Raw genomic sequence first — 24,026 nt, 5'->3', positions numbered from 1 at the left:
AACATTAAAGTTGATCCTCTGACGGTTATTATACTCATAAATAGTATAATAAGTTTCTAATTGGTGAATCCAATTATCCAACTTCTCGGCATTGATAGCACCATCATACGCCGGAATATCGATCTTAACATCAATTTTAAGACCATTCATTGAAGTTTTGGATTACCAGCTTTATCGGCACCCGATTCCTCCTCTTGGCTTTGATCTGCACCCGACTCCTCTGCAGACTCCTGTTCACTACAAGAATTCCAGGCATTTACGGCGTAAAATTTATGGCGTGCATTATTGCACGCCATAATTTTTACTCTTTTACGGCGTGCATATTTTGCGTGCCGTAAATAACCTTTCTCGTTTAGTCTTTTACGGCGTGCTTTATAGGAGCGCCGTTAAAGTGTTTATCAATTAGTTTTTTATGGCCCGCGGAAGGCGCACGCCATAATTGTATCATGCTTTTACGGCACACATATTGTGCATGCCGTAAAAATAGCTATCAAAAAAGTCATTTACGGCTCGCACAAGAAGCATGCCGTAAAAAAGGATTCTTAAGGCGCGAAATTTTCCCTAAAAATTCTGACTTCCCTCTCAATTTTCTCTTTCCTCATTTCTCGACTTTCCCAAAATTTTCTTTCTTTCCTCAGTTTTCTCTTCTAAGAAAGCCTTACCCAGTTCGCAGAGCCTCAAACCTCTTCTAATCACTTACCTAATGGCAAAAATCTCAAACATCGTCTAATCACCCAGTTCTCAAGCTGCTGCAAAAATCTGAACTCTTCCCCGAGTTCTGCTCTTGGGCAACCAGTTAGATTTCGTGACCTGCGCGCCGTTGTGTGTTTGGTCGAGGACAAAGATGGGTGTCTTAGATTGTGATTTCTAATCATATATTCAGGTATGGCCATGTGATATTGTGGATTCATATAGATTTTGGTATATTTGCTTGGGTTTTTATATCAAAATTGAACTGGGTGTGTCTAAAGTGTTGGATTTATAGTTGGGTATTTCGTAATCTAAGATAGGTGTTTGATTGATTTGTAAAATCTGAAACTTTTGGTTTGATTGATCAGTGTATTGAATTAGTTTCTGAGTTCATTTGGTTGTTGGAATTGGATTTGCTTTGAAAAATTATGGGGAGAGAGAGAGGCCTATGGATTTTGAAAATGGGGGAAGACCCATTTGTGAAAAAGTGCTTTCTCATTCGTAGAAGTTAGGCAATGTATAAAGGGACATTGCTTTATCTGCTAAGTGATGGCAATGCTTGTGAAACCTTGAACCTTTTTCAAATTTACTCTGGGGCCTTTTCTTCTTTCTTATGATGTGTGTTGATGGTTGGTGTTCTGTGATGTTTTTGAGATGTGGGTATAAAGGACTATGGTTGCTGAGCAACTTAGGGGTTTTGGTCAAGGGGTTTTGAGTTGAGGCAGAGACTGGTGTTGATTATTGCTCCACTTTTTAAAAAGGTCAGCGCTAATTGCTTCACTTGCAGGTTGTTGCTAGTTAGTTAGCTCTTTCTGTAGTTTTTGAGGTGCTTTGGGATGTGGCCTGTGTGCATTTAAATTTAAATTTCTGCTTTTGGGTAACAATTTGAGATTGAATTGAGTTTCTTTGCTTCCATATATGTGGTCTAGGGATCTGATTCCAACTGGATTTCAAATTTCAATATTTGCTTGATTTCAAGCAACAAGTTGCTGGTTTTGAGGTGAAACTCTTCTGGGATTTTAGTGTAGAAGTTTTTTCATTTGGATTTATCTCACTGAAAAGCAGTGGCTAATTGTATCTAATTCAGCTGAGTGTTATAGGAGTGTAGGTGTTAGCTCGGGTTGGATATTTCTCCCTGAAAATTTGTTATATGTTTGTCCTCTAGACGTCTATGCCACTACACCATAAACTTTCATTCATATATGTTTGCCTCTAAAGCTTTGAACTTTAACAACAATGGAACCAATAAGCCTCAAAAACCAGCTTTACCTTACCAAACAAATCAAAGGGCAGCAAGATTTCCTTCTGCTTATTCTAGAGAGAAGAAAACCCACTAGTCAAACATAGACGGCAGAGAATATCAGCCACAATTATGGGAAAGAATATAAGTTAAAAACAAACAAAAATCATCATCTTTATTGACTAGGGATTGAAGGGTACCAGAGGCTAGTAGCTCAAGTCTTCAAGTGCTTTGAAGAGCTGAGCTTTATGGGTGTCTTGGATTTGGGTTTGCTACAGTTTTTGTAATTCTCTATGTTTATGTAATGGGTTTTGATTCTCTGAGAGAAAAGAAACAATAATCAAATTTATAAAGGAGGATTTGTTTTTGCCATTAATAATTGAAACTTGAAAGAAGTTTATACGAGTAAAAGAGAACCTTTGGCCTTTTTCCTATTGCCCTTTTGCCTTAGGTAATCTGTGGGTGCCTAACTGCTTACTACTAGTTTGGACACTGGACAGTTTAGAGGCCACAGTTGAAGTGAATTATTAACGTGAGTAAACTATGAAGACAAGTAGGTGTATTACAAAAAATTAAGAAAAAAGTTAAAGGGTAAAGTACCTCTCCACCATTATCAAGAACAAAAACAACTCCATGTTCAAAGGAAGACATGATCAGCATCCGTATTCAGGTAGCTTACTTTGTTATGCAAGTCTAAATGAACTTGTTAGGAATAAAGTTTCAGCTCAAAAGCTTCATAATAGTATTGCTATAACACAGTGTGAGTCATATGCAGAAGCAATGGTCAATTATTAATATGGGCAACTATATATAACGAAAGGAAAAGGCTAAAGTGGGTGAATTAGTACCTCTACACCATCTTCAAGAACAAAAGCCATACCATATCTAAGGATAGATGTATTACCATCATACAGATCTGCAGATTGTTGTCAAATAAAACAGGTAATTAAATAAAAGCATTAATCTTAGAACCATTATGACCAGATCCAAGTTCAGGCAAAAACGCTATAGTGATCTGCTATGATTAATACTTTTTCTTGTAGTGTGCAGTATTACTTCTCTGTAGCCACTTTTTTTTTTTAATTGCTACATTGTTAAACATTTAGCAAAATAATGATTTGGTCAAGGTTGTTACGTTTAATCTAATATTGTCATCATGGATGTATATGGTTCAAACTGGAAACAAGTACATCATATATATATATATATATGGTTCAATTATGATAACTAATCATTAGCACGTGGTCAACATCTGTTGCTTGGTCCCAATTTGGCATATTCATAGTCTTTCAAGAATACTTCTCATGATCAACATAGTGATCATTCCTATTCACTTGGTAATTTTGGGCAGGTCAAACTCTAACCAAGAACACCATGATTGTAGGTTTCTTTTCATTGTGTATAAGAAATTAAATTGATAGTCTAATGATGCGCTATATCTGGAATCTCAATCAGCTATGCGTTATGTTCAGTTTCTACTTCTTACACTCTGTCTTTTTTATTTCTCTCCTTTTTAACTATAATGGGACTAGGTGAAAAAGGAATTGAATCTTGAAACGTAGCTATTAGTATACTTTTACAATTGAAACCTTGCAAATTTGATCCGATGAGTTATTATTTTTATGAAAATTTGTTATATGTTGCCTTCTGGACGTCTCTGTTGTATTACTTCTATCAAGCCTTTTTTTTTCATAATTGCTGCATTTTTATATGATTTCTGATATAGTTTTCATATTATCCAGCTACATTTTTTCAACCCTTGGAGATATCAACATTGACAGTTCAGTACTAGCTAGAGTTGGTAGCAGAGCAGCTTTGTATGCAATGAAGTATTAAATGATCTGCTTTTCGTGAAATGCATTTAGCAGTAAGATCTCTCTCTCTCCCCCTCGTCCTTGTCATTTGATTTCAAAGTTCCTTTAACTAAGGCAAGCACATATTGAAACAATGAAATATAAAGAAATGCATATGTGAAGCTCTGTGTTTAGTTGGTTATTTTGTTTTTATTTCTGTTTTTTATTACTTTTAATGGTTAGTAGTATCTGGATAAGTACAGTTATAGTGTTTAAATTGTAAAATTTTTGCTGTCTAAATACAAGTTAGAACGTAGCCCAAGGAAAACGAAGGTGAAACAAAATGGATACAGAATGGGCACACTGTAAAAACAGGTTATATCTAAACCAGGAACCCTTATATTCTAATGTTATAAACCGAAATTGCATCTGATAAACATTTTATTATTTTTTTGTCTTAGCAATCCTAGGGCCTTTTATGATGGAGCGCGAAAGTTTGTTACTAGTATTCATGCAAGTAAGGGGTACCCGAAGAGGATCCAATGCCCTTGTAGTGGCTGTACAAATATTTGGTCCCATCCACCTAATGAAGTTTTAGATCACTTGGTCTCAAATGGGTTATATGAAAGTTATAGTAACTGTACTTTTCATAGGGATGAGCCGAACACTTCTGTACAACAAGAAATGGTGAATAACATGGAGAATTTAGAGACATATAGAATGTACAGAGATGCATATTTAGATGATGAATTTATGGAACCTGCCCCTGAACCAATAGAGCCTAATGTTGCAAATTTAGTTTCCGAAGCAGAACTTCCTTTATACACAGGTTGTCCTTCCTCAAATATGTCAGCAACAGTAATGTTTTACAAGTTTAAGGCAAGGAATAGTTTATCTGATAGTGGCTACGATGAACTTCTAGAGATGGTTCGTAGTCTTCTACCTCCAGATAACATACTTCCTAGTTCTCTATATTCAACAAAAAAATTACTCAAAGCATTTGATCTAGGGTATGAGAAGATTCATGCTTGTGTTAATGATTGTTGTTTATTTAGAAAGAGTCTAGAGCACACAGAGACTTGTCCTAAATGTGGTGTCTCTCGGTGGAAAGTAAATAAGCACACCCAAAAGATTGAGAAAGGAGTCCCTGCAAAGGTCTTGAGATATTTTCCTATAATCCCTAGATTTAGAAGAATGTTTAAGGATTCTGAAAAGGCAGAACAGCTTACATGGCACCACACTCATAAAAGTCAAGATGGCAAGATGCGTCATCCAGTTGACTCACTTGCATGGAAGAAGATTGATAGCAAGTGGCCTTCATTTGCAGAAGATCCTCGTAATCTTAGACTTGGTCTTTCATCCGACGGATTTAATCCGTTTGGTGATCTTAGTTCCCGATATAGTTGTTGGCCTGTGATCTTGGTTGCATATAACCTCCCTCCATCGTTATGCATGTCCAAGGAACATTTAATGTTGACATTACTAATCCCCGGTCCTAAGCAACCGGGAAATGACATTGATGTGTACTTGGAACCCCTTATCGAAGATTTAAAAGAGTTATGGGTCAATGGGGTTACTGCATATGATGCATTCACCAAGTCTACCTTCAACTTGAAAGCTATAATGATGTGGACAATAAACGATTTTCCTGCTTATGGGAATTTGTCAAGATATTCCACAAAGGGAAAGAAAGCGTGTCCAGTATGTGGTGTTCAAACATCCTCTCAATGGCTGCCAAATGGAAGAAAGCATGCATATATGTGCCATAGGAGATTTCTTGCACATGATCATCCATATCGGCATAACAAAACTTGGTTTAATGGAACTGAGGAACATAGAGTGAGCCCTAGAAAGCTAACTGGTTCAGAGGTATTTCAAGTGGTGAAGAATATTAACAATAATTGGGGTAAGGAGGCTAAGTGTTGCACAAGAAAAAAGAAAAAAAAAGGTTGGCAGCAGTAACAATAGAAAAAGGAGAAGAACTGAAGGTATAAAAAGTTCAGTCAATCAAATGGAGGATGATTCCTACGATAATTCAGATGATGGTGATGATGATGACAGTGAGGATCCTTTAAAGCCTTCGAAGAGATGGAAGAAGAAATCAATGTTTTTTGAGTTACCATATTGGGAGGTACGTTTTATTTATTTATTATTATTTAGTTTCATTAGAGTTTGCTGAAACCTTGTAACATTGATTGCAGTAATTTAATATATACATTCTCTATGTTGCAGACTTTGTTATTGCGACACAATTTAGATGTGATGCACATTGAAAAAAATATATGTGAGAGCATCATTGGCACTTTACTCAACATCAAGGGAAAGACAAAGGATAACTTGAATTGTCGGAAAGATTTAAAAGTGATGGGTATTAAAAAGAAATTGCACCCAAAAGAAAATGGTTCCAGCAACTCTAAAAGTGATGTAGCACCTTACGTGCTTTCAAAGAAGGAGAAGAAGATATTTTGTAAGAGGTTAGCCAAGTTAAGATTGCCAGATGGGTATTGTTCCAATCTTGCAAATCGTGTCTCTTTACAAGACAACAAGATCATGGGTTTGAAGTCACACGATTGCCACATTTTGATACAACAGATTCTTGCAGTAGCTTTAAAAGGACTTCTGCCTAAAGGACCAAGAATTGCAATTTTTCGCATGTGTTCTTTTTTCCATCAGTTGTGTCAGAGAGAGATTGAGAAGAAAACTATAGGTGTTCTTGATGAAGAAATTGCAGAAACTATGTGTATGTTTGAAAGGTTTTTTCCTCCCTCTTTCTTTGACATTATGGTTCACCTACCGATTCACCTTGCACAAGAAGCTCTAATTGGTGGCCCTGTACATTATCGTTGGATGTACCCCTTCGAAAGGTGAGCTTACATTGCATTTCATTAACTACAATTGGTTATCTCTCCTGTAAAGTATCAATACTAATGCAGATTTTTTTTTCCTTTTAGGTTTATGAAGGACCTAAAAGGATATGTCAAAAATGGATCAAACCATGAAGGATGCATTGCAGAAAAGTATTTGGCTGAAGAGATGACACGTTTTTGTAGTGGATACATTAAAGGAGCAGCTGAAATAGGTGTTCAAACTAGACGCAATGAGGGTTTTGAGCATGAAACAATACTAGAAGGGCGACCACTTGGTGAGGGAAAGATAAAAGTGTTCAGTTCTTCCATGCTAGAGATTGCTCATCGATTTGTGTGGACAAATAGTTCAGAAGTTGATCCATGGAGAGAGTAAGTTTGATTACTAAATTTATTTGTTCTAGTTTACTTTAGATTGTACTTGTCCAGTTTTCTTATACATTTATTTCCTATCAGACTACACAGGGAAGAACTAAAGTGTTCTGATACACGTCTTGAACAAGATGAAAACCTTCTTGAACAGAGACATCTTAGTACTTTTAGTGGATGGTTAGCTGATAAGGTTAAATTTGGTGATTCTAGAGATATGTCAGAAACGGTGAAATGGATTGCTTGTCGGCCAAAAGCAGATGTGGTATCACATACAGGCTTCATTATCAATGGAAATCGATTTCAGACTGAGGACAGTGAGAAAAGTACACAAAATAGTGGTGTTTTTGTTGAAGCAGACACTATGTGTCGAGCAAGTGCAAAGGATAATTTACAAAAGATGGATAGAGTCTCCTACTATGGTGTTATAAGAGATATAGTTCTGCTAGACTATCGTCAATTTCAGGTCCCCTTATTTGATTGTTATTGGGCTAACATAGGGACCAGTATCAAATTGGAAGATGGTTTTACATTAGTGAACTTCCACAAGGGGCAGCATCAGTTTGATAGAGATCCATTTATTTTTGCTTCCCAAGCGAAACAGGTTTTTTATTCAAGAGAGAGTGACACATCGAATTGGCATGTTGTACTCAGAGCACCGCCAAGAGGCTTTTTTGAGAATGATAGTGTTGATGAAAGTGCTTACATGCCAGTAGATGTATCACAGCTAGACCTTGACGTTGAGGATGAAGAATGTGATAGATATAATAATGAGGAAATCAATTCGGTAATTGTAGGAATTGCATACAATAATATACGTGTGTGTGTACTATTAATTATAGTTATAGTTTTAATTTGCTTGTTTGTTGGCTGAACAGAGTGACGGTGACTGAATAACTCAAATTTCACTGAAGCATTGATATAATCTATCAGCACAGCAATCTAAGGGTAAGATCTAGTTTGGTTTTCTGATTTTGGATAAGATTGTTTTACATGTTAGTACATTTATCATGGGTTTTTTGTGTTTCATAGAACATATTCTGCTGATCCTATAAAGTATGGATGGAGGAGAGACTTCAAAACAAGGTGGAAAGAGAGCCAAAAAGCAGGAAAAAGCTGCAAGAGCAGCTGCTGTTGTTGCAGGCAGGGAAGAAAGGAATGAATCTTTGAGAATCTCTAATGGAAGTTCAAATTCAACCCCTGCAGAAGATGATATTCCAGAAGGCCAAGCTACATCAAACCCAGAAAAGAAAAAAATTCCACCTCGGGGTAAAGCCAAATTATTGGATATTGGCAAAAAAAAAAAGAAAACGTCCTATTCTAGTTGAATTCAATGAAAGAGGCCAGCCTATTGGACAAAATGCAGCTCTCTTCTCCTCTTTCATTGGAGCCTCAGCAAGAGAGTTAATACCAATGACTGCTGCAACTTGGAAAGATCTATCTGCTACTTTCAAAGATCAGATTTGGATACACATCACAGTAAGTTTTCTAAACTCATATATAGGAACATGTTGCAGCGAGCTTTTTATGTTCACCTTTGTATTCACTTATTTGCTTTTGTAGACAAGTTTCATTGTTGATGAATTCTACAAGAAGCATATTTTTCGAAAAATGATGAAGCTTTGGCGAGATCATAGATCGTTAGTGGTAAAACAAGTGGAAGAGCAAGCCAAAGTTGTTGGTTTACAACGTGCTGCTGCCCTTCTCAAGCCTAACAACATAGAATCCATGGATGAGTGGTTAGCTTTTATTAAAAACAGAACTAGTGCAGGATTTAAGGTATGTTTTAGACATATTTTATAATATATATACAAGTCTAAATTTGTCTTGCAATATATCAGATTTCAGAAAATGTTTTGACCACATGTTTATCATAGGAGAAGTGTGAAAAATTCAAGAGAATGCGGGCAAGAAGAACTTTACCACACAGAACAAGTAGAAAAAGTTTCGCGCGGCTTGAAGAAGAATTGGTAAGAATAATGTGGTTATTAACGACATATGATTTTGTTCATTTGATAACATCAAGATTATTTTTACTTGTTGATTTGTAGAGGGAACAAAGTGAAAATCCCGATGCGATATCAAGGTCTGATATATGGATACATGCTTATGAAGCAAAGAAGAAGAAGGGTTCAGAGGAAGTAGTTGAGGATCCAGAAATAGTGGTCAGTATACTCTTGCTCTTTTGGTACTTTTTTTTCATAATGAGTTATGGATTTAGTTTGGATTTTGGTGAAGAGCTACCAGAAGGGTTGGTGTAAGTCTGCATTGACTTGTAATTATCATTCTTGCAAGAATAATATCTTCATCTCCATTAATTCTCTGACTAGAAGTAAATTTGGTTCCATTCTGTGTATGTTTTCAATTTGCTTGCTTTGCTAGTTTGGATTATTTTTTTAATGGAATGCCATAGATATTTTTATTTCTTTAACCAAATACTTCAATAAGAAATATATATCTATGCCACAAAACTAGCTACTTGACAATCTAGTTGACATATGGTATCTACAGAAACAAGTGAAGCAGAAAAGGGCAGAGCAAGAACCCTCACAAACACCTTCTTTGAAAGATGATGCTGTAGCACAAGTTCTAGGTCCTGATCCACGAGGACGGGTAAGAGGTTTAGGATTTGGAGCAGTCCCTTCAAAGTTAGAATATCAAACCAAAGTTGGAAGCAAAGTTGCTAACTTAGAGAAACAAGTGTCCAATCAAGCACAAAATATGCTTTCTCAATCACAAGAGATTGAACGATTGAAAGAAGTGGTTGCCACTCTTTTAGCAAGATCAGAGAAAGAAAGGAATAACCATGTAAGTCTTTAAAATACATATATGAACTTTTTTATTTATTTGTAATTATTTACTTTGGGTCAATAAGTCAACCAAGTTATTGATTTCTTTGCTGTTATAATAGCAGGTTAGTAACAGTGTTCAGCATTCTGCTACTAAGTTTTCACTACGAACGCAAAATGAAAATCCAAGCGTTCAACATCATAGCAGTGATGGAATACAAAGCAAACACAATATTGCTAGTGTTCGAGGTTCTGAAAGTGGGAGGCCACAAAGCAAGCAGAGCAACCAAAAGAAAACTGGAAGTATTCAACATTCTGCTGGTGATGGGTCGCAAAGCAAAGACAAGGAAGGTAAAAGGACCAAAGTTACAAAGGATGATCAGAATAGAATCGAATTGTTAAGTTGGTTTGAGATGGAAGAACAAGTTGTTGCAATAGCAAAACTAGAGTCAAAAGATCCAAATGTAAAAGTCCATCATGTGCCCCTTGGTCATGAATGCTGGAAAGTTTGGGTGCTTGATGTTTTTGAGGATATAGCTTTATATCGACCAACTAGGGAGTTTGGAACACTGAGTATGGCTCAAGGAAGTACAGTTGCATGGCCTATCAAGTACATCAAGCAAGTTTAGTTTATAAACTTTCAGGTAACATATTCTAACACTAATCACCTCTTCCTTATTGTTTTGAGTAGTGTTATTTGTTTTTGGTGGTTAAATAACATCCACCTAGATTCTCTATTCTGGTTTGTTCTTATATTGCAACTATCTGGATTTGCTTATAATTTAGTTATAGTTGTAGAATTAAGGTTGTTATATGAGGACTATCCCATTATAGTAGGGTGAATACTAAATAGCACTTTCATTGGTTCCAAGTTCAAATTATAAATATTTTCAAAAACTAATGATCAAGTAGTTCATGAAGATAGGAATTTCTTTTGAATACCAATTGTTGGACAGATTTAGAGAACTACATGAACTCATCTTATTTCTTATTTCCAGTATTGTACTATGCTTTTAGTGATTTAGATTTTGTTTAGTACTTTGCTAGTATCTTATTTAACTCTAGTTTAAAGAAGAAGAAAATCATGCAACCAATGTGTAACATACATTCTCCTAATTGCTTCACTAGCAGGTACTGCGAAATTTTGAGGTGTATGCGGATTATTGCCTTATGTTGCTATTGTAGGTAACTTGGCTGAACTGATTGGGACATGCATTTTTGCAGTTGGCTAATAGTGCTTGAAAGCTTGCAATTACCCTGTAATATATTTTTGAATTGTAATATGTTACTTTTAAACTCAAGTTTGTAGGGACATGCAAATGCAATTGTTTTGTAGTTTAGTTGCATATGGCATGGAGCCAAGTTTGTACAGACACCCTATTTCAATTTATGGAATATATATATTTGATATATCATATATGTTAATTCATATTTGCTTGATCTCTGACAATCTCTATCTTTCATATGGTTTTGAAGTGAATTATTGTTAGTTGAGTAGCTACATTGAATATACTGCCATATTTGGCAAATAAGCAGCAATATAAAATTTCCTGCAAACAAGAAATTTCAACAATGGGGTGCAGAGTCTTTCACGGCGTGCCATACGCATCGTAAATAACTCTATGGGTATTCTTTTATGGCATACCATGTGTGCCGTAAATGAGTTCTACAGAAAGTCTTTTACGGCGCGCTTTGTTGAGCATTTACGGCGCACCTATATGTCAAATTTGAGATCAAAGAATCGCTTGGAACACTTTTATGGCGTGCTTCGATGAACTGTTATGGCGCACAAACGCGTGCCGTAAATGTGATATGTCTTTTACGGCGCGAGCTTTTACAGCGTGCTTTTGTGCGCCGTAAATAAGCTTTTACGGCGCACATGGTGAGCCGTAAAAGACCAGTTTTGGTGTAGTGGTTCCTCGTCAGAATCATCCTCTTCACTAAAATCCACCTTTTTCTTGGCTTTTTTAGTAAATCTCGAGGCCTTCCTTCTAGAACCTTCTGGAATCTCATCTAGCGGTTTACGTGCAGAATCCTCTACCAACTTTGTCATCATCAGCGTCATCTTCTCCATTTGTTGCGCCAACAACGCAATCTTAGCATCGGTTCCTTCTTCTTCTGCCATTGCTTTCTTCTTCTTTTGTCGAAGAGCTTTTTCTGAGATTAATGGTCCAACAAGTTCTTCACCCGAAACCTTGATTTGTTTGCGAGTTGAGACCATAAACCACAGGCTACAACAGGATCTATTGCTCTGATACCACTTGATCAAAGGTTTCTTGTGGAACTCTTAATCAAGAAATATAAAAGAACACAATGAATTATGGAGGAAAGAATTGGAATCGTATTCAACTGCCTCATTAATTCATACAATGATTACTGTTTATATACAATTAATGGTTTCCTAAAATAGAAAACTAAATATAAGAATTGAATTTAAACCGTAAATGATAAATGGTTTAAATTTCTTAATCAATATAAACCTTTAACTTTAAACGGTTTCAAACTGTTATTTGTAAACCGCAAAGTTCTAATGGTTTATAATATTTAATAATAGAATATATTGAATAATTTCAATATATTATTATGTTGATCCTCCTGGATCAATCCTGCAAGATATATATATATCCATGGAACTATAAGCACAAGAGTGGGGACAAATTTTTGATTTAGAAGATTGCTGCAAGCAAGACTCTATCAATCTCAAATCAAGTCAATCATTTCATTACTTCATTCTTTTATTTAAGTAAATTTCAATTCATTTGTATATTAGGATTGAATAATGTTTGCAATATTATTTTGTAATTTTATTTGTATCTGTTTACAATTATTTTTTGAGCGATCCATTGCTTATTATCCTCTGTTCTAACAAGACTTTAATAGAAGATTAATGGAAGTTAGTGATAGCTACCATTTAAAATGAAATCAAAAAGTTCATATATTGGTTATCATCAAAATTAAAGTTCATGTACCATCAATAAAATGAAAGATAAGTTCAAGTAACATTTATGATAATAACTATTTATTTTATATTTTATTGAGTTCCATCAACTTAGGGTTCTTATTCTTATTATTCTTTTAAATAAATCACTGAACTCTTAAATATACAATTCAAATTTAAACCGCTTTACATTCTGGAATAAGGTATGGTGTACAGATCAAACAGAAGCGGATAAATAAAGTTATTCTAGTTTACTCCAAATTACTTTTAAGTATAAAATAGTTCGCAAGATGTCGTCATCAACCGGCATCATTATGGAAAACAATGAAACTCATTTATTCTAACAAATAAAATACGGATAAACAGTGTGAATCAAATCTTGATCAGAACCTTCACACAATCTGGCTGCTTTAAGAATTCAAGTGCTTTGTTAATATCTACGAGAGGAACTTCATGAGTCAAGAGTTCATCCAATTGCATTTCCTGTGTGAAGTAGAGTACACTTACTTTTCAGACTTCTTATATATTTCGAACCCATTTCAAACTTCAAAAACAAAAATGATTGATCCAAAACTTGTAGGTAGCGAAACTAAGAATTTAATTAAATGTACATAACTCCAACAATACGGAGGATTTGCTACATCACCAAGTATAAGTAACACCCTCTTAAAGGGGGCCCACAAGCTATGCTGGGGCCCAACCGAGACATACATCTCATGCCTCAACACGCAAGCTACCCTGTAGTAGTCGGACGCCGCCAAGAGCTTACCGGGAAGCCACCTTCCCGACCTTGCTAGGATGCCTTCATGATAAGCTTTCTACACTAGCATAGAGGTTTTCTTATCCCACATTGGAAAACATGTAAAGGAAGGAGCCTCCCTTCCTTATAAAAGGAGACTCCTTCCCACTTACTCAACATCCCATTACAACACACTTTGTAATTCCTTTGGGCCGCAAGGTCCAAACCCATATAGTGCTTGTTGTAGACGTAGTTGCCCGCTAAGGCGAGAGACGAACCACTATATATCTTGTGTTTCTCTTACTCTCTCTCTCTCTCTCTTTATTTAACGTTAATCCCTCGATCACCTACATTAACACTAAACTTTACTGCCCCCCCCCCACATACGTGTGTGTGCGTGTTTATTAATTCCCTCATGAAGATCTACATTCAGCATGAATCTTATGGATTGCATGAAAATGAAACCGATTGAGTACTCACAGGACTAGTTAGGAGTAGAAGTAGTAACTCAAGACGTACCATATTCATGCATTTGTTGATGAGAATGGGAAGGTCGGTTTTGGCTTTGAGACCTCCAAACAGGGACCCTTTCAAGGTTCTGCCGCTCATCAGGGAGAGAAAATCAATTTGAACGGTTGTTACACCTGAGCCTCCTAGCACAACTGCTGTTCCTTTACCCTGCAGATTGCAACACAAAATAATAAGAATTAAGATAGAGTTGAATCCAAGTTGGCTAGACTTTTTATGTGTATGAAGACTCGATCTCAACCCAATAAACACGAGAAACATCTTTTTGTTTTTCCTCATCAAAAAATAAAAAATAAACACGAGAAACACCTTTTTGTTTGTTATGTTCCGACCATGAATAATATGTATACATTTTGTGGTGTATACGTGTGTGTGGATATACCATTTTTGTGGCTTCAAGGGCTTCATTGATGAAGGATGCAACGCCAGTGCACTCAAAGCAATAATCTACACCCATTCCATCTGTACAGTCTTTGATGAGCTTAGAAACTGATTTGTCATGATCTTGATCATGTTCAGATTGGTGATTGTCAGGGTTTATAAAATCAGTCATTCCAAAAGCTATTCCTTTTTCTCTTTTCATCTCATTTTTGTCGACACCGATTATCCTAGATGCACCTTGCATTCTAGCCCCCTCAACTGCCTGCAGCCAGTACAATTCATAACATTAATGGTTTTAAACTATTGCTACGCTAGGTCAGCTAGCACCATATATATGCATCTAGAGTAGTACTTACCCCTAATCCAACAGCACCAAGACCAATAACAGCAACAGTTGACCCTCTTTCAATCTTAGCTTCCTTCCAAGGAGCCCCATATCCGGTAGAGAATCCACATGAGAGGAAGCTAGCGTGGGACAGAGGTGGTGTAGTAGTACGATGAGCACCCCATTTGTGGAGCTTGACAAGGAAATTGACGTTAACGACCATGTACTCGGACCATGTGGAGCAAGAAAAGAGGTGGTACAGCATCTTTTGTCCCTTGACAGTCGACATTCTTGAAGTTCCATCGAGCATTAGACCGCTCCAGGTAAACGGATATTTCAGGCACAGGTTGGACTTGCCTGACAAGCAATTCTCGCATTCTTGGCATTCTGAAAGATACGTTGGTATCACGATGTCTCCTTGTTTGAAATCCTCAGCGTTTACTTCTTCTCCGACGCTTTCTACCACACTGCATATATAATCCCATATATTAGTGCATCAGATATCTAATTAGAATAAATTAAATGATGACCAAGTGATTGATTAAAAAGTAATTATTACCCGACGCCCTCATGTCCAAGAACGCGAGGGAAAAGAGGCTGCAGATAGAGTAGAATTAATTTAAAAAGATGCACGGAGGATATTGATTAATGAAGATGGATGGATGGAATGGATATGTACGTACAAATGGGCGTCCTTTGGTCATGAGGATGTCAGTGTGACAGAGACTGGCATAGAGCATCTTGACACGAACTTCAAACTTCTGTGGTGGCTCTACCTGTATCTCTTCCACCTTGCACTCTTCTCCCACTCCCCAACATACAGCCGCTGTATAAATACATATTATCAGATCTGATGAATTGGCACTCGAGGCCAGCTCAGTCCGGCCGGTACATTAATTACGTACTGTAAATTATGATACACACACACACACGGGGGAGCGGCGCAGAGTTCTTGCAGACATACCTTTGCATGTTATGACTTGCAAGGCGCAGCTGCTGCTTGTTTTTGACATACCTGATCGACGAGATCGAAGACCAGTGTTAATTTGGCCATATTAATGTAATTTACTGATTGAAGCTAAGCTCTAGTCAATTACCTGCAGATACTCTCAATCTAACTTCAATTCCAAGTCTCAAGACAGAATAATCGACGGCCTACTTTGCAGACCGAAAGAGTCCCGTCCGGTCAGTTGTCCGGGCGATCGATTTCGAAACAGAGCTAACTAGCTTGCTTGTCTGTTTTTGGTGGAATGGAGTTGCTGCAACAGTGTATTAATCTTATATAATGGCATACAGCGGCTTCATTAAACAGTACAGTGCGCGCAGATCTGTTTTCAATTCTAGTTTAGCTAGACCATAAATCCTTGATTAAAATATTAGGAAGTTACAGACTAAACGCGAGAGTCAACTCTAACACTAGCCTCGCCTCTATCCATATTAATGTTGGATGAATGAGTCGACTGCAAGCCGGCGCAGCTTTGTTGGAGCCAGCTAGCTAGCCTTCCTTGCCTACTTTTGATGCGGGAAGCGTGAACACGATAGTAAGAGGCTCCGTCAAGCTTTGAAAGTCATATGAGATGAGCAAGAATCCACTAGCAATTACGGGCACAGCCGTAAGAAAAATAGAGAAACTTCTCTAAGATTTGGTGTTTTATTGATAACTTGAATGCAAATTACAATCGAAGAGGTGCCTTATATAGGGCACATAGAATAAACCTAATACAACTAGAAAACAAAAAGAACAATTTATTATATACTAAAACTAGGAAACCTAATTAAATAAAAATCGGAAATAAAACCCTAGATATTAAAGAATATTACGCAAACATATATTTGGAATCCCAACCAAGATTTCGCTTGAGAATCCCAATATATCCAAAAGAGTAATTTATGATTAATTCCATCATTAAGAAGTCTATTTGAATACCAATTTCCAATATTCAAATCATTCTTCTTAATGTAGAGACGCTTCTTTCTTTTCGAGATTCTTTGTTAAAATTGACTGAAATCTTGTCCTACATCAGTCTCCTCCACTTGAAAAGAACTCGACCTCAAGTTCCTCTTGAATATAGCTCGATCATTAGTAGGAATAAAACATGATAAGCTATCAACTTCAATATTCTTGAAATTAAAAGGTATCACCATGAATCCAATACCGTAGACAAGTTTAGAATAAGTATCTTGAAACTTGAACTCCTCCACTTGAAAAGGAATGGGCATATACTTCTCCTTGGGTTCATCTTGAACACAATTAGACATGCAAGACGTGGGTATCGATGTGATGAATGAATCAGCTTCCTTGTCTTTAATGAGTTTCTCTTCAATCTTCAAAGTAACTTCTTCATGTTCCTTTTCACAGACCTCAGGATGGTCATTCTTGATGTTCTTCCTTCCAGGCTTGATTTTAATTTTGTGCGACTCCCACCTAAATAAATATGTGTTGTCTTTGCAATAACCACCTTTGACGCTTTCATGCCATGGTCTTCCAAAAAGCACATTAGTGTCATCCATGTCAATCACATGACAAGTAATCTCTTCTTTATAAAATTTTCCCATAGAGACAGGAACTTTACAAACCTCTATTACTTGTGCATATTCATCCTCTCCAAATGGAATCCAGTATACATCACTCAGCTTCACTGTCGATAATTGAAAATAATCCATAACTTTGTTTGCTACAAAGTTCTCTCGTAGACCACTGTCAATTATTACAGAGCATACATTGTCTTTGGTGATACATGTAGTTCGGAAGTTGTCGTAATCCAGCATTGTGAATATCCAACGTTCCATGTTTCTTCTCTCTCTCTCTCTCTCTCTCTCTCTCTCTCTCTCTCTCTCTCTCTCTCTCTCTCTCTCTCTCTCTCTCTCTCTCTCTCTCTCTCTCTCTCTCCCTCTCTCTCTTTTTTTTTTTTTCGGATTGATGAGGTTGTCCTAGGGCGAATCCCTTGGCATGTTCCTCTTTAACAAAAGTTTCTTTGATAGATACTCTACGACCAGCGTCGTTGAGGTTGGTGGTAGTGAACTTTTCCCTTGGATCGTCGTCTGCTAAGGAGCGGGCGATACCCGCTCTGATACCAAATGATGCGGGAAGCGTGAACACAATAGTAAGAGGCTCCGTCAAGCGTTGAAAGCCATATGAGATGAGATAGAATCTATTAGCAATTACGGGCACAACCGTAAGGAAAATAGAGAAACTTCTCTAAGATTTGGTTTTTTATTGATAACTTGAATCTAAATTACAATCGAAGAGTTGCCTTATATCGGGCACATAGAATAAACCTAATACAACTAGAAAACAAAAAGAACAATTTATTATATACTAAAACTAGGAAACCTAATTAAATAAAAATCGGAAATAAAACCCTAGATATTAAAGAATATTACGCAAACATATATTTGGAATCCCAACCAAGATTTCGCTCAAGAATCCCAATATATCCAAAAGAGTAATTTATGATTAATTCCATCATTAAGAAGTCTATTTGAATACCAATTTCCAATATTCAAATCATTCTTCTTAATGTAGAGACGCTTCTTTCTTTTCGAGATTCTTTGTTGAAATTGACTGAAATCTTGTCATACATCAACTTTAGTCACATAGGGATAAGTAGGGGCTACTTGCCTCAGTTTTGGGTAGGTCTGGGCATCTGGACCCGAAAGACTGAAAGCCCGATCCGGACCGAGCAAAAAAGCCTGATTCGGTTCGGTTTTGATATGAAACTACTCGATTCGGTGCAAAGCCGGACCCGAATGCATTATATCGGTTCGGTCTTGGGCTTCACATTTTATAAGATCGAAAGCCCGAATGGCCTGATTTTCCATCATTTGCTACTTGTCCCGGTGATATTATGCACATGCAGCACTTCACTTTATCTCCCTCTGTGGTGATATTATAATATATTATTGGCACATGCTGCACTACACTTTGTCTCCCACTATTATAATATATATGCAACCCTTTTCTCTAATTATTGAGCTCACCACAAAGGCACAAACACTTGAGCTCAACACAACCCATTTTCCCGATCTCAACCTCTCAACCCCGTTTCAGAAACACTTGTGTTATTCCCCAATTTCTGAAAATCCAGTTAATGTGCTTCCCAGATTAAAACCCAGTGACACTAACCTTAAACCCGATCTCAGCCTCCCTGAATCCCCTCTCTCGAACCCAGCTCAAAGCCTCAGTCCCTCAAATCTCCCTCTCAGTCCCTCTCTCTCTCTCTCTCTCTCTCTCTCTCTCTCTCTCTCTCTCTCCCCCCCCCTTCCGAAGGCGAGGCCCATGATGCGGTCGTGGGGCTGGAGCACAGCAGTGTAGGCAACGAAGTTGGCTGAGGAGCGGCAGAGGTTCTTGATTTGGTCGATGACGACGAATGAGGTGAAGTTCTCGGAGGCGATGAGCTCGATGCCGCGGCAGTGGCGACACTTCTCCTTCTCGATCAGGTCATGGATCTATGGGTCCATGGTCTCTAGGTTGGTGTTCCCCCAAGCGATTATGAGAGGAGAGAATGGGGAGAGATGAAGAAGAAGAAAAATGGTTGTGGATTTACAGGCAAAGCTGGGAAACTGAATTTTGGGCTCGAAAAGCCCGAGGACCAAACTGACTTATTTGGGATCGGTTTCTGTCGGTTTTCATTTTTGAAAAGCCCGAACCAACCTGAACCAATTGTTTCGGGCTCGGTCTCGGTTTTACCAAATTTTGGGCCCGACCCGAGCTGAGCCTAACCCTAGTTTTGGCCCCCATAGCAGAAAAGAGTAGAACTCTAAGAGAAAGTCCACCCGTTAAGGTTGGCAGGTCAATACTATTCACTCTTTTTTGTCTTTCATTTCCACCTTTTTAATTGACCAGTCAGATACTGTTCACAAAAAGTCACTCTGGGTCACTTTCTGGGTCAATTTCTTAACGTGCCAACTGACATTCGGTGACTTTTTGTGAACAGTATCTGACTGGTCAATAAAAAAGGTGGAAATGAAAGGCAAAAAGCAGTGAATATTATTGACCTGCCAACCTCAACGGGTGGACTTGCTCTAATGAAAACCATTACAATGAGAACTAGTTGAAGACTTTATAATCAACGGTTGTGTGAAACTCATTTTTCAATTACATTCGGTAAATCAACCTAAGATGCTTAGATATTCATGAGTATATCATTACTGCAGATTTTCAATTCAATTAACAATCATTAAAGTATTCATAATCGTGATTTATCATTTATACACATAAACGATTCAGATTTGACAGATTTAGTTCTTCCATTGATTTGATCTAATTCGATACCTTAATGATTAACAATTTGAAAGAAATTTTTAGAAATGATTTACTCATGCATACCTAAACATTTAACAGTTGATTTACCGAAATATAATTGAAAAGTGGGTCTCTCAAATTGTTGATTAAAAAGTCTTCAACTAGTTCTCATTTTAAAGATCAATACTCGTTAGAGCCTCTCCCCCATCTTAATAGTATGGGCATGCTAGACTCAGAAGCAAGTGTGTCTGTGTGTGCAAACTCTTGCAAGTGGCAGTTTCTCCTCTTTTCCTAACATTAAATAAGACTGAAATGCTATCAATACATTTTCTTCTATTTTTGCCCTCATATGATCCTTTCGGTTCTATTGCTTCGTCATACTTCTTTAGAAGTTCTTTTCTCATAATCTTTTGTTTCTCTAAGATAGAGTATCCTCTTAATTTTGCATTCTTTTTTAAAGAAAATTAATAGGAAGTAAAACAGAGTGCAGAGGAAGGACGGAGACTCTGTTGTTGATATCGGCTATGAAAGGTGATGTTGTCCGATTTGCTCATCTTCAGTGAGATCTAGACATCATCGGCTAGATATGAACAAGGACAAAAAAAAAATTGAGATTTAACTTATGAAATTAGTATTGGGGTGGTGTAATGGAGATTCTGATGATGATACACTTTTTTTTTTGGTTAAGATTGAGTTTACAAAATGCAGATATAGATGAATTTTATCCAAATCAGAACTTGACGAGATTAGGAATTAGATGGATGGAAAAGAAAGACTGAAATGGATTCTAAATTGAAAAAGAAGGGATAAAATCTCTCTGAGTTCACGGGTAGAGGAGAGGGCAGAAAAGGAAAGAATTTTTTTTTCTCTACCCCCGTTTATATATTCCTGCCTCCGCCACTAATGGAGGCTATCTAGCTGATCATCCATCATCGTCTTTCCTTACTTTCATGATTTCCCCATAATATACATGCAGGCAAGCACCCGCCTATTTAATTAATTAGTTTACAAACTGTAGAGTGTGTGTCGTAAATCATACCGATGAGTGATCATTGCATCATATATGTTGGTCGATTAATACAAGATAAGGAAAACTAATTAAGATTGAATTTTGATCAAATGAGGAGTGGCGCCGCTGTATTTAATTAACTTATAGCTTCAGTTTCATGGAGGTAAATATATGCCGAATAGCCGCAGTCATGTGTGTGTCTCGATCGATCATCAGCAGCAAATGTGGACGAGTCGCATAAAATTATGAGATATCGACAATCTCTGCCATACTTTGTTGCTTCTAGATCTATCGCATGGCATACCAACCACAACCAATTATGGTTATAGATACAGCAGCTCTACCAATTTAATTATTGTTGCAAGGAACCCACATAATACTTTGTTGTTGTGCGTGAATGACATGCATGGTGCATTTATTTAGTTATTTATATTGCAGCAATGAAATTGAAACGTGAACTGTATTTTCTTCCAATAGTAAGGAAAGGCTAGTTGTTCTGTTAAATATATTTGCTATCATAATGAAGTAAAACCTTTATAGAGAGTCTAACTTTGGTAGGTAGTGTTTGGATCCAAAATGAGTATTTTGGCCTGATAAGGCACGTCTTGGAGAAATTGAGCCAATGTCAGTGGCTCAAGCTATATATTGTCGACAAGTTCGAAATATATATTTAGAGGCTAAATAAAGCCTACTATGGAAGCATGGAAGCATGAAAAGTCAGCTTTAGCACATTTTCCTACTTCGGCTAGGAGAAACCGAGCTAAACAAGGAAGGAGGGGCGGCAGACTAACCAAACGAAATTCAAATGAGCTAAAACTTTCTAGATTAAATCTAGAAATCCCAAGGATCATTTCTTATGAAGAGTGCCAGAGCTATTTTTGAGTGAAAGGCCTTCAAACGATCAGTCCAATTTTCTGCAGAAGGAAAACTGGAAAACTGGACCTGTAAGAGGTCCAGCAGCGTTTCCGGCCCAACTACTATACCAAAAGCTCTGAAATTTTACCAGGATGATCTACACTCATAGTAGAATATTTGTTATGAAGAAGTCATGGTCAAAATCTGAATTCTTGATGGAGATATAATTGAAGTAAAAAAGGAGCCGAAAGTGCTTCCTTATCTCCAAAATTCATCATTCCTTATCTCCAATTATGCTTCCTTATCTCCTTATCTCCAAAATTCATCATTCTTTATCTCCAATTATGCTTCCTTATCTCCAAAATTCATCATTTCTTATCTCCAATTAATGCTCCACTATCATTTATTTAATGTCAACTACTTTGGCATGGTAGCCTATAAATAGAGGTTACAATGAAACACTTAAACTAGGGGTGGGTTCGGTTCCGATCGGTTCGGTTCCAAGCCTAAACCGAAAACCGGACCGAACCGAACGGTTCGGGTCGGTTCGGCCCAGTTTCGGTTTTTTTTTTTTTTTTTTTTTTTGAAAAACAAATTTTTACCTAATATACTCCTTTGGTATTGTAACTCGAGAAGTTTTTGTTTCTAAAAATCTGTAATTATAATCTATAACAAGAAGTTTACAAGTTTACTAATGCATGTTTTGTACTCCACTAGACAATAATATCTAATTCGATACTCCATAGTCCATATAATTCAATTCATATAGTCCATCAAATTCTAGCATCAATATATGAAATTGTCAAAAAATATAGAGTCCAAAGTTTATAAAAGTCCATCATTACATCAACACTAACCTCACAAATTAAAAATTTATAAGTTCACTAAAAGATTAAACATAAAAAAAAAAGAACGAACCAACATCAACATATGAATGAGGGCAATAGCATAATCTCAAGCTCGGAAAGATGAAGTCTTCGACTTTGAAGTCTTCGACTTTGTAGGTAACATTCCGCTCCGACTACTCCCCACTGCAGCTCCACATGGCATCTTAAGCATCTCTACATTAGTATAAGAGAATAATAAAAATAACATTAGAAAATAAATACATACAATCATATATAACATAAATATTACAAATTCATTAACCAAAAAACTATAACTAAGAAAATAGAAACTAAATTACCTCTTTCCGCTTCTTCACACAACTCCATCTCCTCAACAGTAGGCATATGATGTAGATACACATTTTCACTTCTAAGCCAATTTTGTGTACATATCAAAGCCTCCACCATTCTAGGACTTAGGGAGCTACGGTATGGATCAATAATCCTCCCACTCGTGCTAAAGGAAGATTCCAAAGCTATGGTTGACACCGGAATAGCTAGAACATCCCTTGCAATGCGGGTCAATATAGGATATTTACAAACTCCATTCACCCTCCACCAATTCAACAAATCAAAGCCTTCACCATCTCCTTCAATAGGATCTCCAAGATATCTATCCACATCATTGTTTACGATCCCGGCTTTCATTGCTCTTCTCCTTTGCTCCTTCTCTTTCAATCTCTTTTCTAACTCCGTTAGACCCTTACTTGAACTAGATGTCCCCTCACTTGATACTTGAGAACCCACAACCTCACCAACACCACTTTCCCTTCCCTCTTCCTCATACACCTTGTAAAGATCATACAAGAGATCCTTCACAGTCTTTGTGTTAGCTTCCACATTTTCATTCATATCCCCATCATCAAGAATCTCAAAATAGTCAAAAATTTTCTCAAGTTTATGACGTGGATCAAGAACAATAGCAATGAATAGATAGTGATTCAACTTATCAAAGCTACCCCAATACTTGAGAAACTTGTCTTGCATAGGTGATGCAAAACATGGGTTCTTTTGTTCTTGCAAGAGACCATAAATAGATAGTATATCACCAAAAGTACTATGAACGGTAGGAGAATTAGAACAACATACATTCAAAGTGATTTCATAAAATGGTCTCAAGAAATCCATAAATTGCTCCCCATATTGCCAATCAACACTTGCCGGTGGCCCTTCTTTTGGCTTTTCACCCTTGGCACCTTCAAGCCATGCACAAAAATTACACGCATTTTCTTCCACCATTCTATCAAAAGCTTTTTGGAATTTCAAAGCTCGTTCCAACATCAAGAATGTGGAATTCCACCTAGTAGGGACATCTAAAATCACAAGCCCTTTGCACTCTAGTTTTACCCTTTCAACACATTCCTTAAAAAAATC

The 24,026-nt window shown here is 37.0% G+C and overlaps 2 protein-coding genes and 1 long non-coding RNA gene across 9 annotated transcripts; 1 reads left to right on the top strand and 2 right to left on the bottom strand.

Moving 5' to 3' along the window:
- Positions 1–243: 243 nt before the first annotated feature.
- LOC112198394 lies at positions 244–11,122 on the top strand. 7 transcript variants are annotated; one of them, XM_040513444.1, is made up of 12 exons: positions 244–883; positions 1,359–1,451; positions 2,706–2,872; positions 3,673–3,797; positions 7,835–7,904; positions 7,989–8,435; positions 8,520–8,735; positions 8,834–8,926; positions 9,008–9,121; positions 9,468–9,764; positions 9,868–10,389; positions 10,877–11,122. In XM_040513444.1, exons 6-11 carry the CDS (start codon positions 8,136–8,138, stop codon positions 10,372–10,374), a joined length of 1,527 nt encoding a protein of 508 aa, XP_040369378.1. In that variant the 5' UTR covers positions 244–883; positions 1,359–1,451; positions 2,706–2,872; positions 3,673–3,797; positions 7,835–7,904; positions 7,989–8,135; the 3' UTR covers positions 10,375–10,389; positions 10,877–11,122. The 7 variants fall into 7 exon arrangements, 6 of the variants coding, with proteins under 6 accessions (XP_040369378.1, XP_040369376.1, XP_040369374.1 ...); XM_040513442.1 differs by having other exon boundaries at positions 1,345–1,451; XM_040513440.1 differs by lacking the exon at positions 1,359–1,451.
- Positions 11,123–12,847: 1,725 nt separating this feature from the next.
- On the bottom strand, positions 12,848–15,951 carry LOC112181511 (CYP enzymes assisting alcohol dehydrogenase). Its single transcript, XM_024319870.2, has 8 exons — positions 15,754–15,951; positions 15,621–15,671; positions 15,340–15,482; positions 15,216–15,253; positions 14,688–15,123; positions 14,333–14,593; positions 13,942–14,100; positions 12,848–13,166 (listed from the first exon to the last, which is right to left on the bottom strand). Exons 2-8 carry the CDS (start codon positions 15,667–15,669, stop codon positions 13,056–13,058), a joined length of 1,197 nt encoding a protein of 398 aa, XP_024175638.1. The 5' UTR covers positions 15,670–15,671; positions 15,754–15,951; the 3' UTR covers positions 12,848–13,055.
- Positions 15,952–22,491: 6,540 nt separating this feature from the next.
- On the bottom strand, positions 22,492–22,730 carry LOC112189266. Its single transcript, XR_002931805.2, has 2 exons — positions 22,694–22,730; positions 22,492–22,622 (listed from the first exon to the last, which is right to left on the bottom strand). It is a non-coding gene; the product is annotated as an uncharacterized LOC112189266 (long non-coding RNA).
- Between the last annotated feature and the right edge of the window lie 1,296 nt (positions 22,731–24,026).

Source organism: Rosa chinensis, chromosome 1 (genome assembly GCF_002994745.2).
Source record: "Rosa chinensis cultivar Old Blush chromosome 1, RchiOBHm-V2, whole genome shotgun sequence".
In the NCBI taxonomy this organism is placed as follows: Eukaryota; Viridiplantae; Streptophyta; class Magnoliopsida; order Rosales; family Rosaceae; genus Rosa; species Rosa chinensis.
The sequence above is the reverse complement of the archived record's forward strand: the minus strand, read 5'-3'. Positions and strand labels throughout refer to the sequence as shown.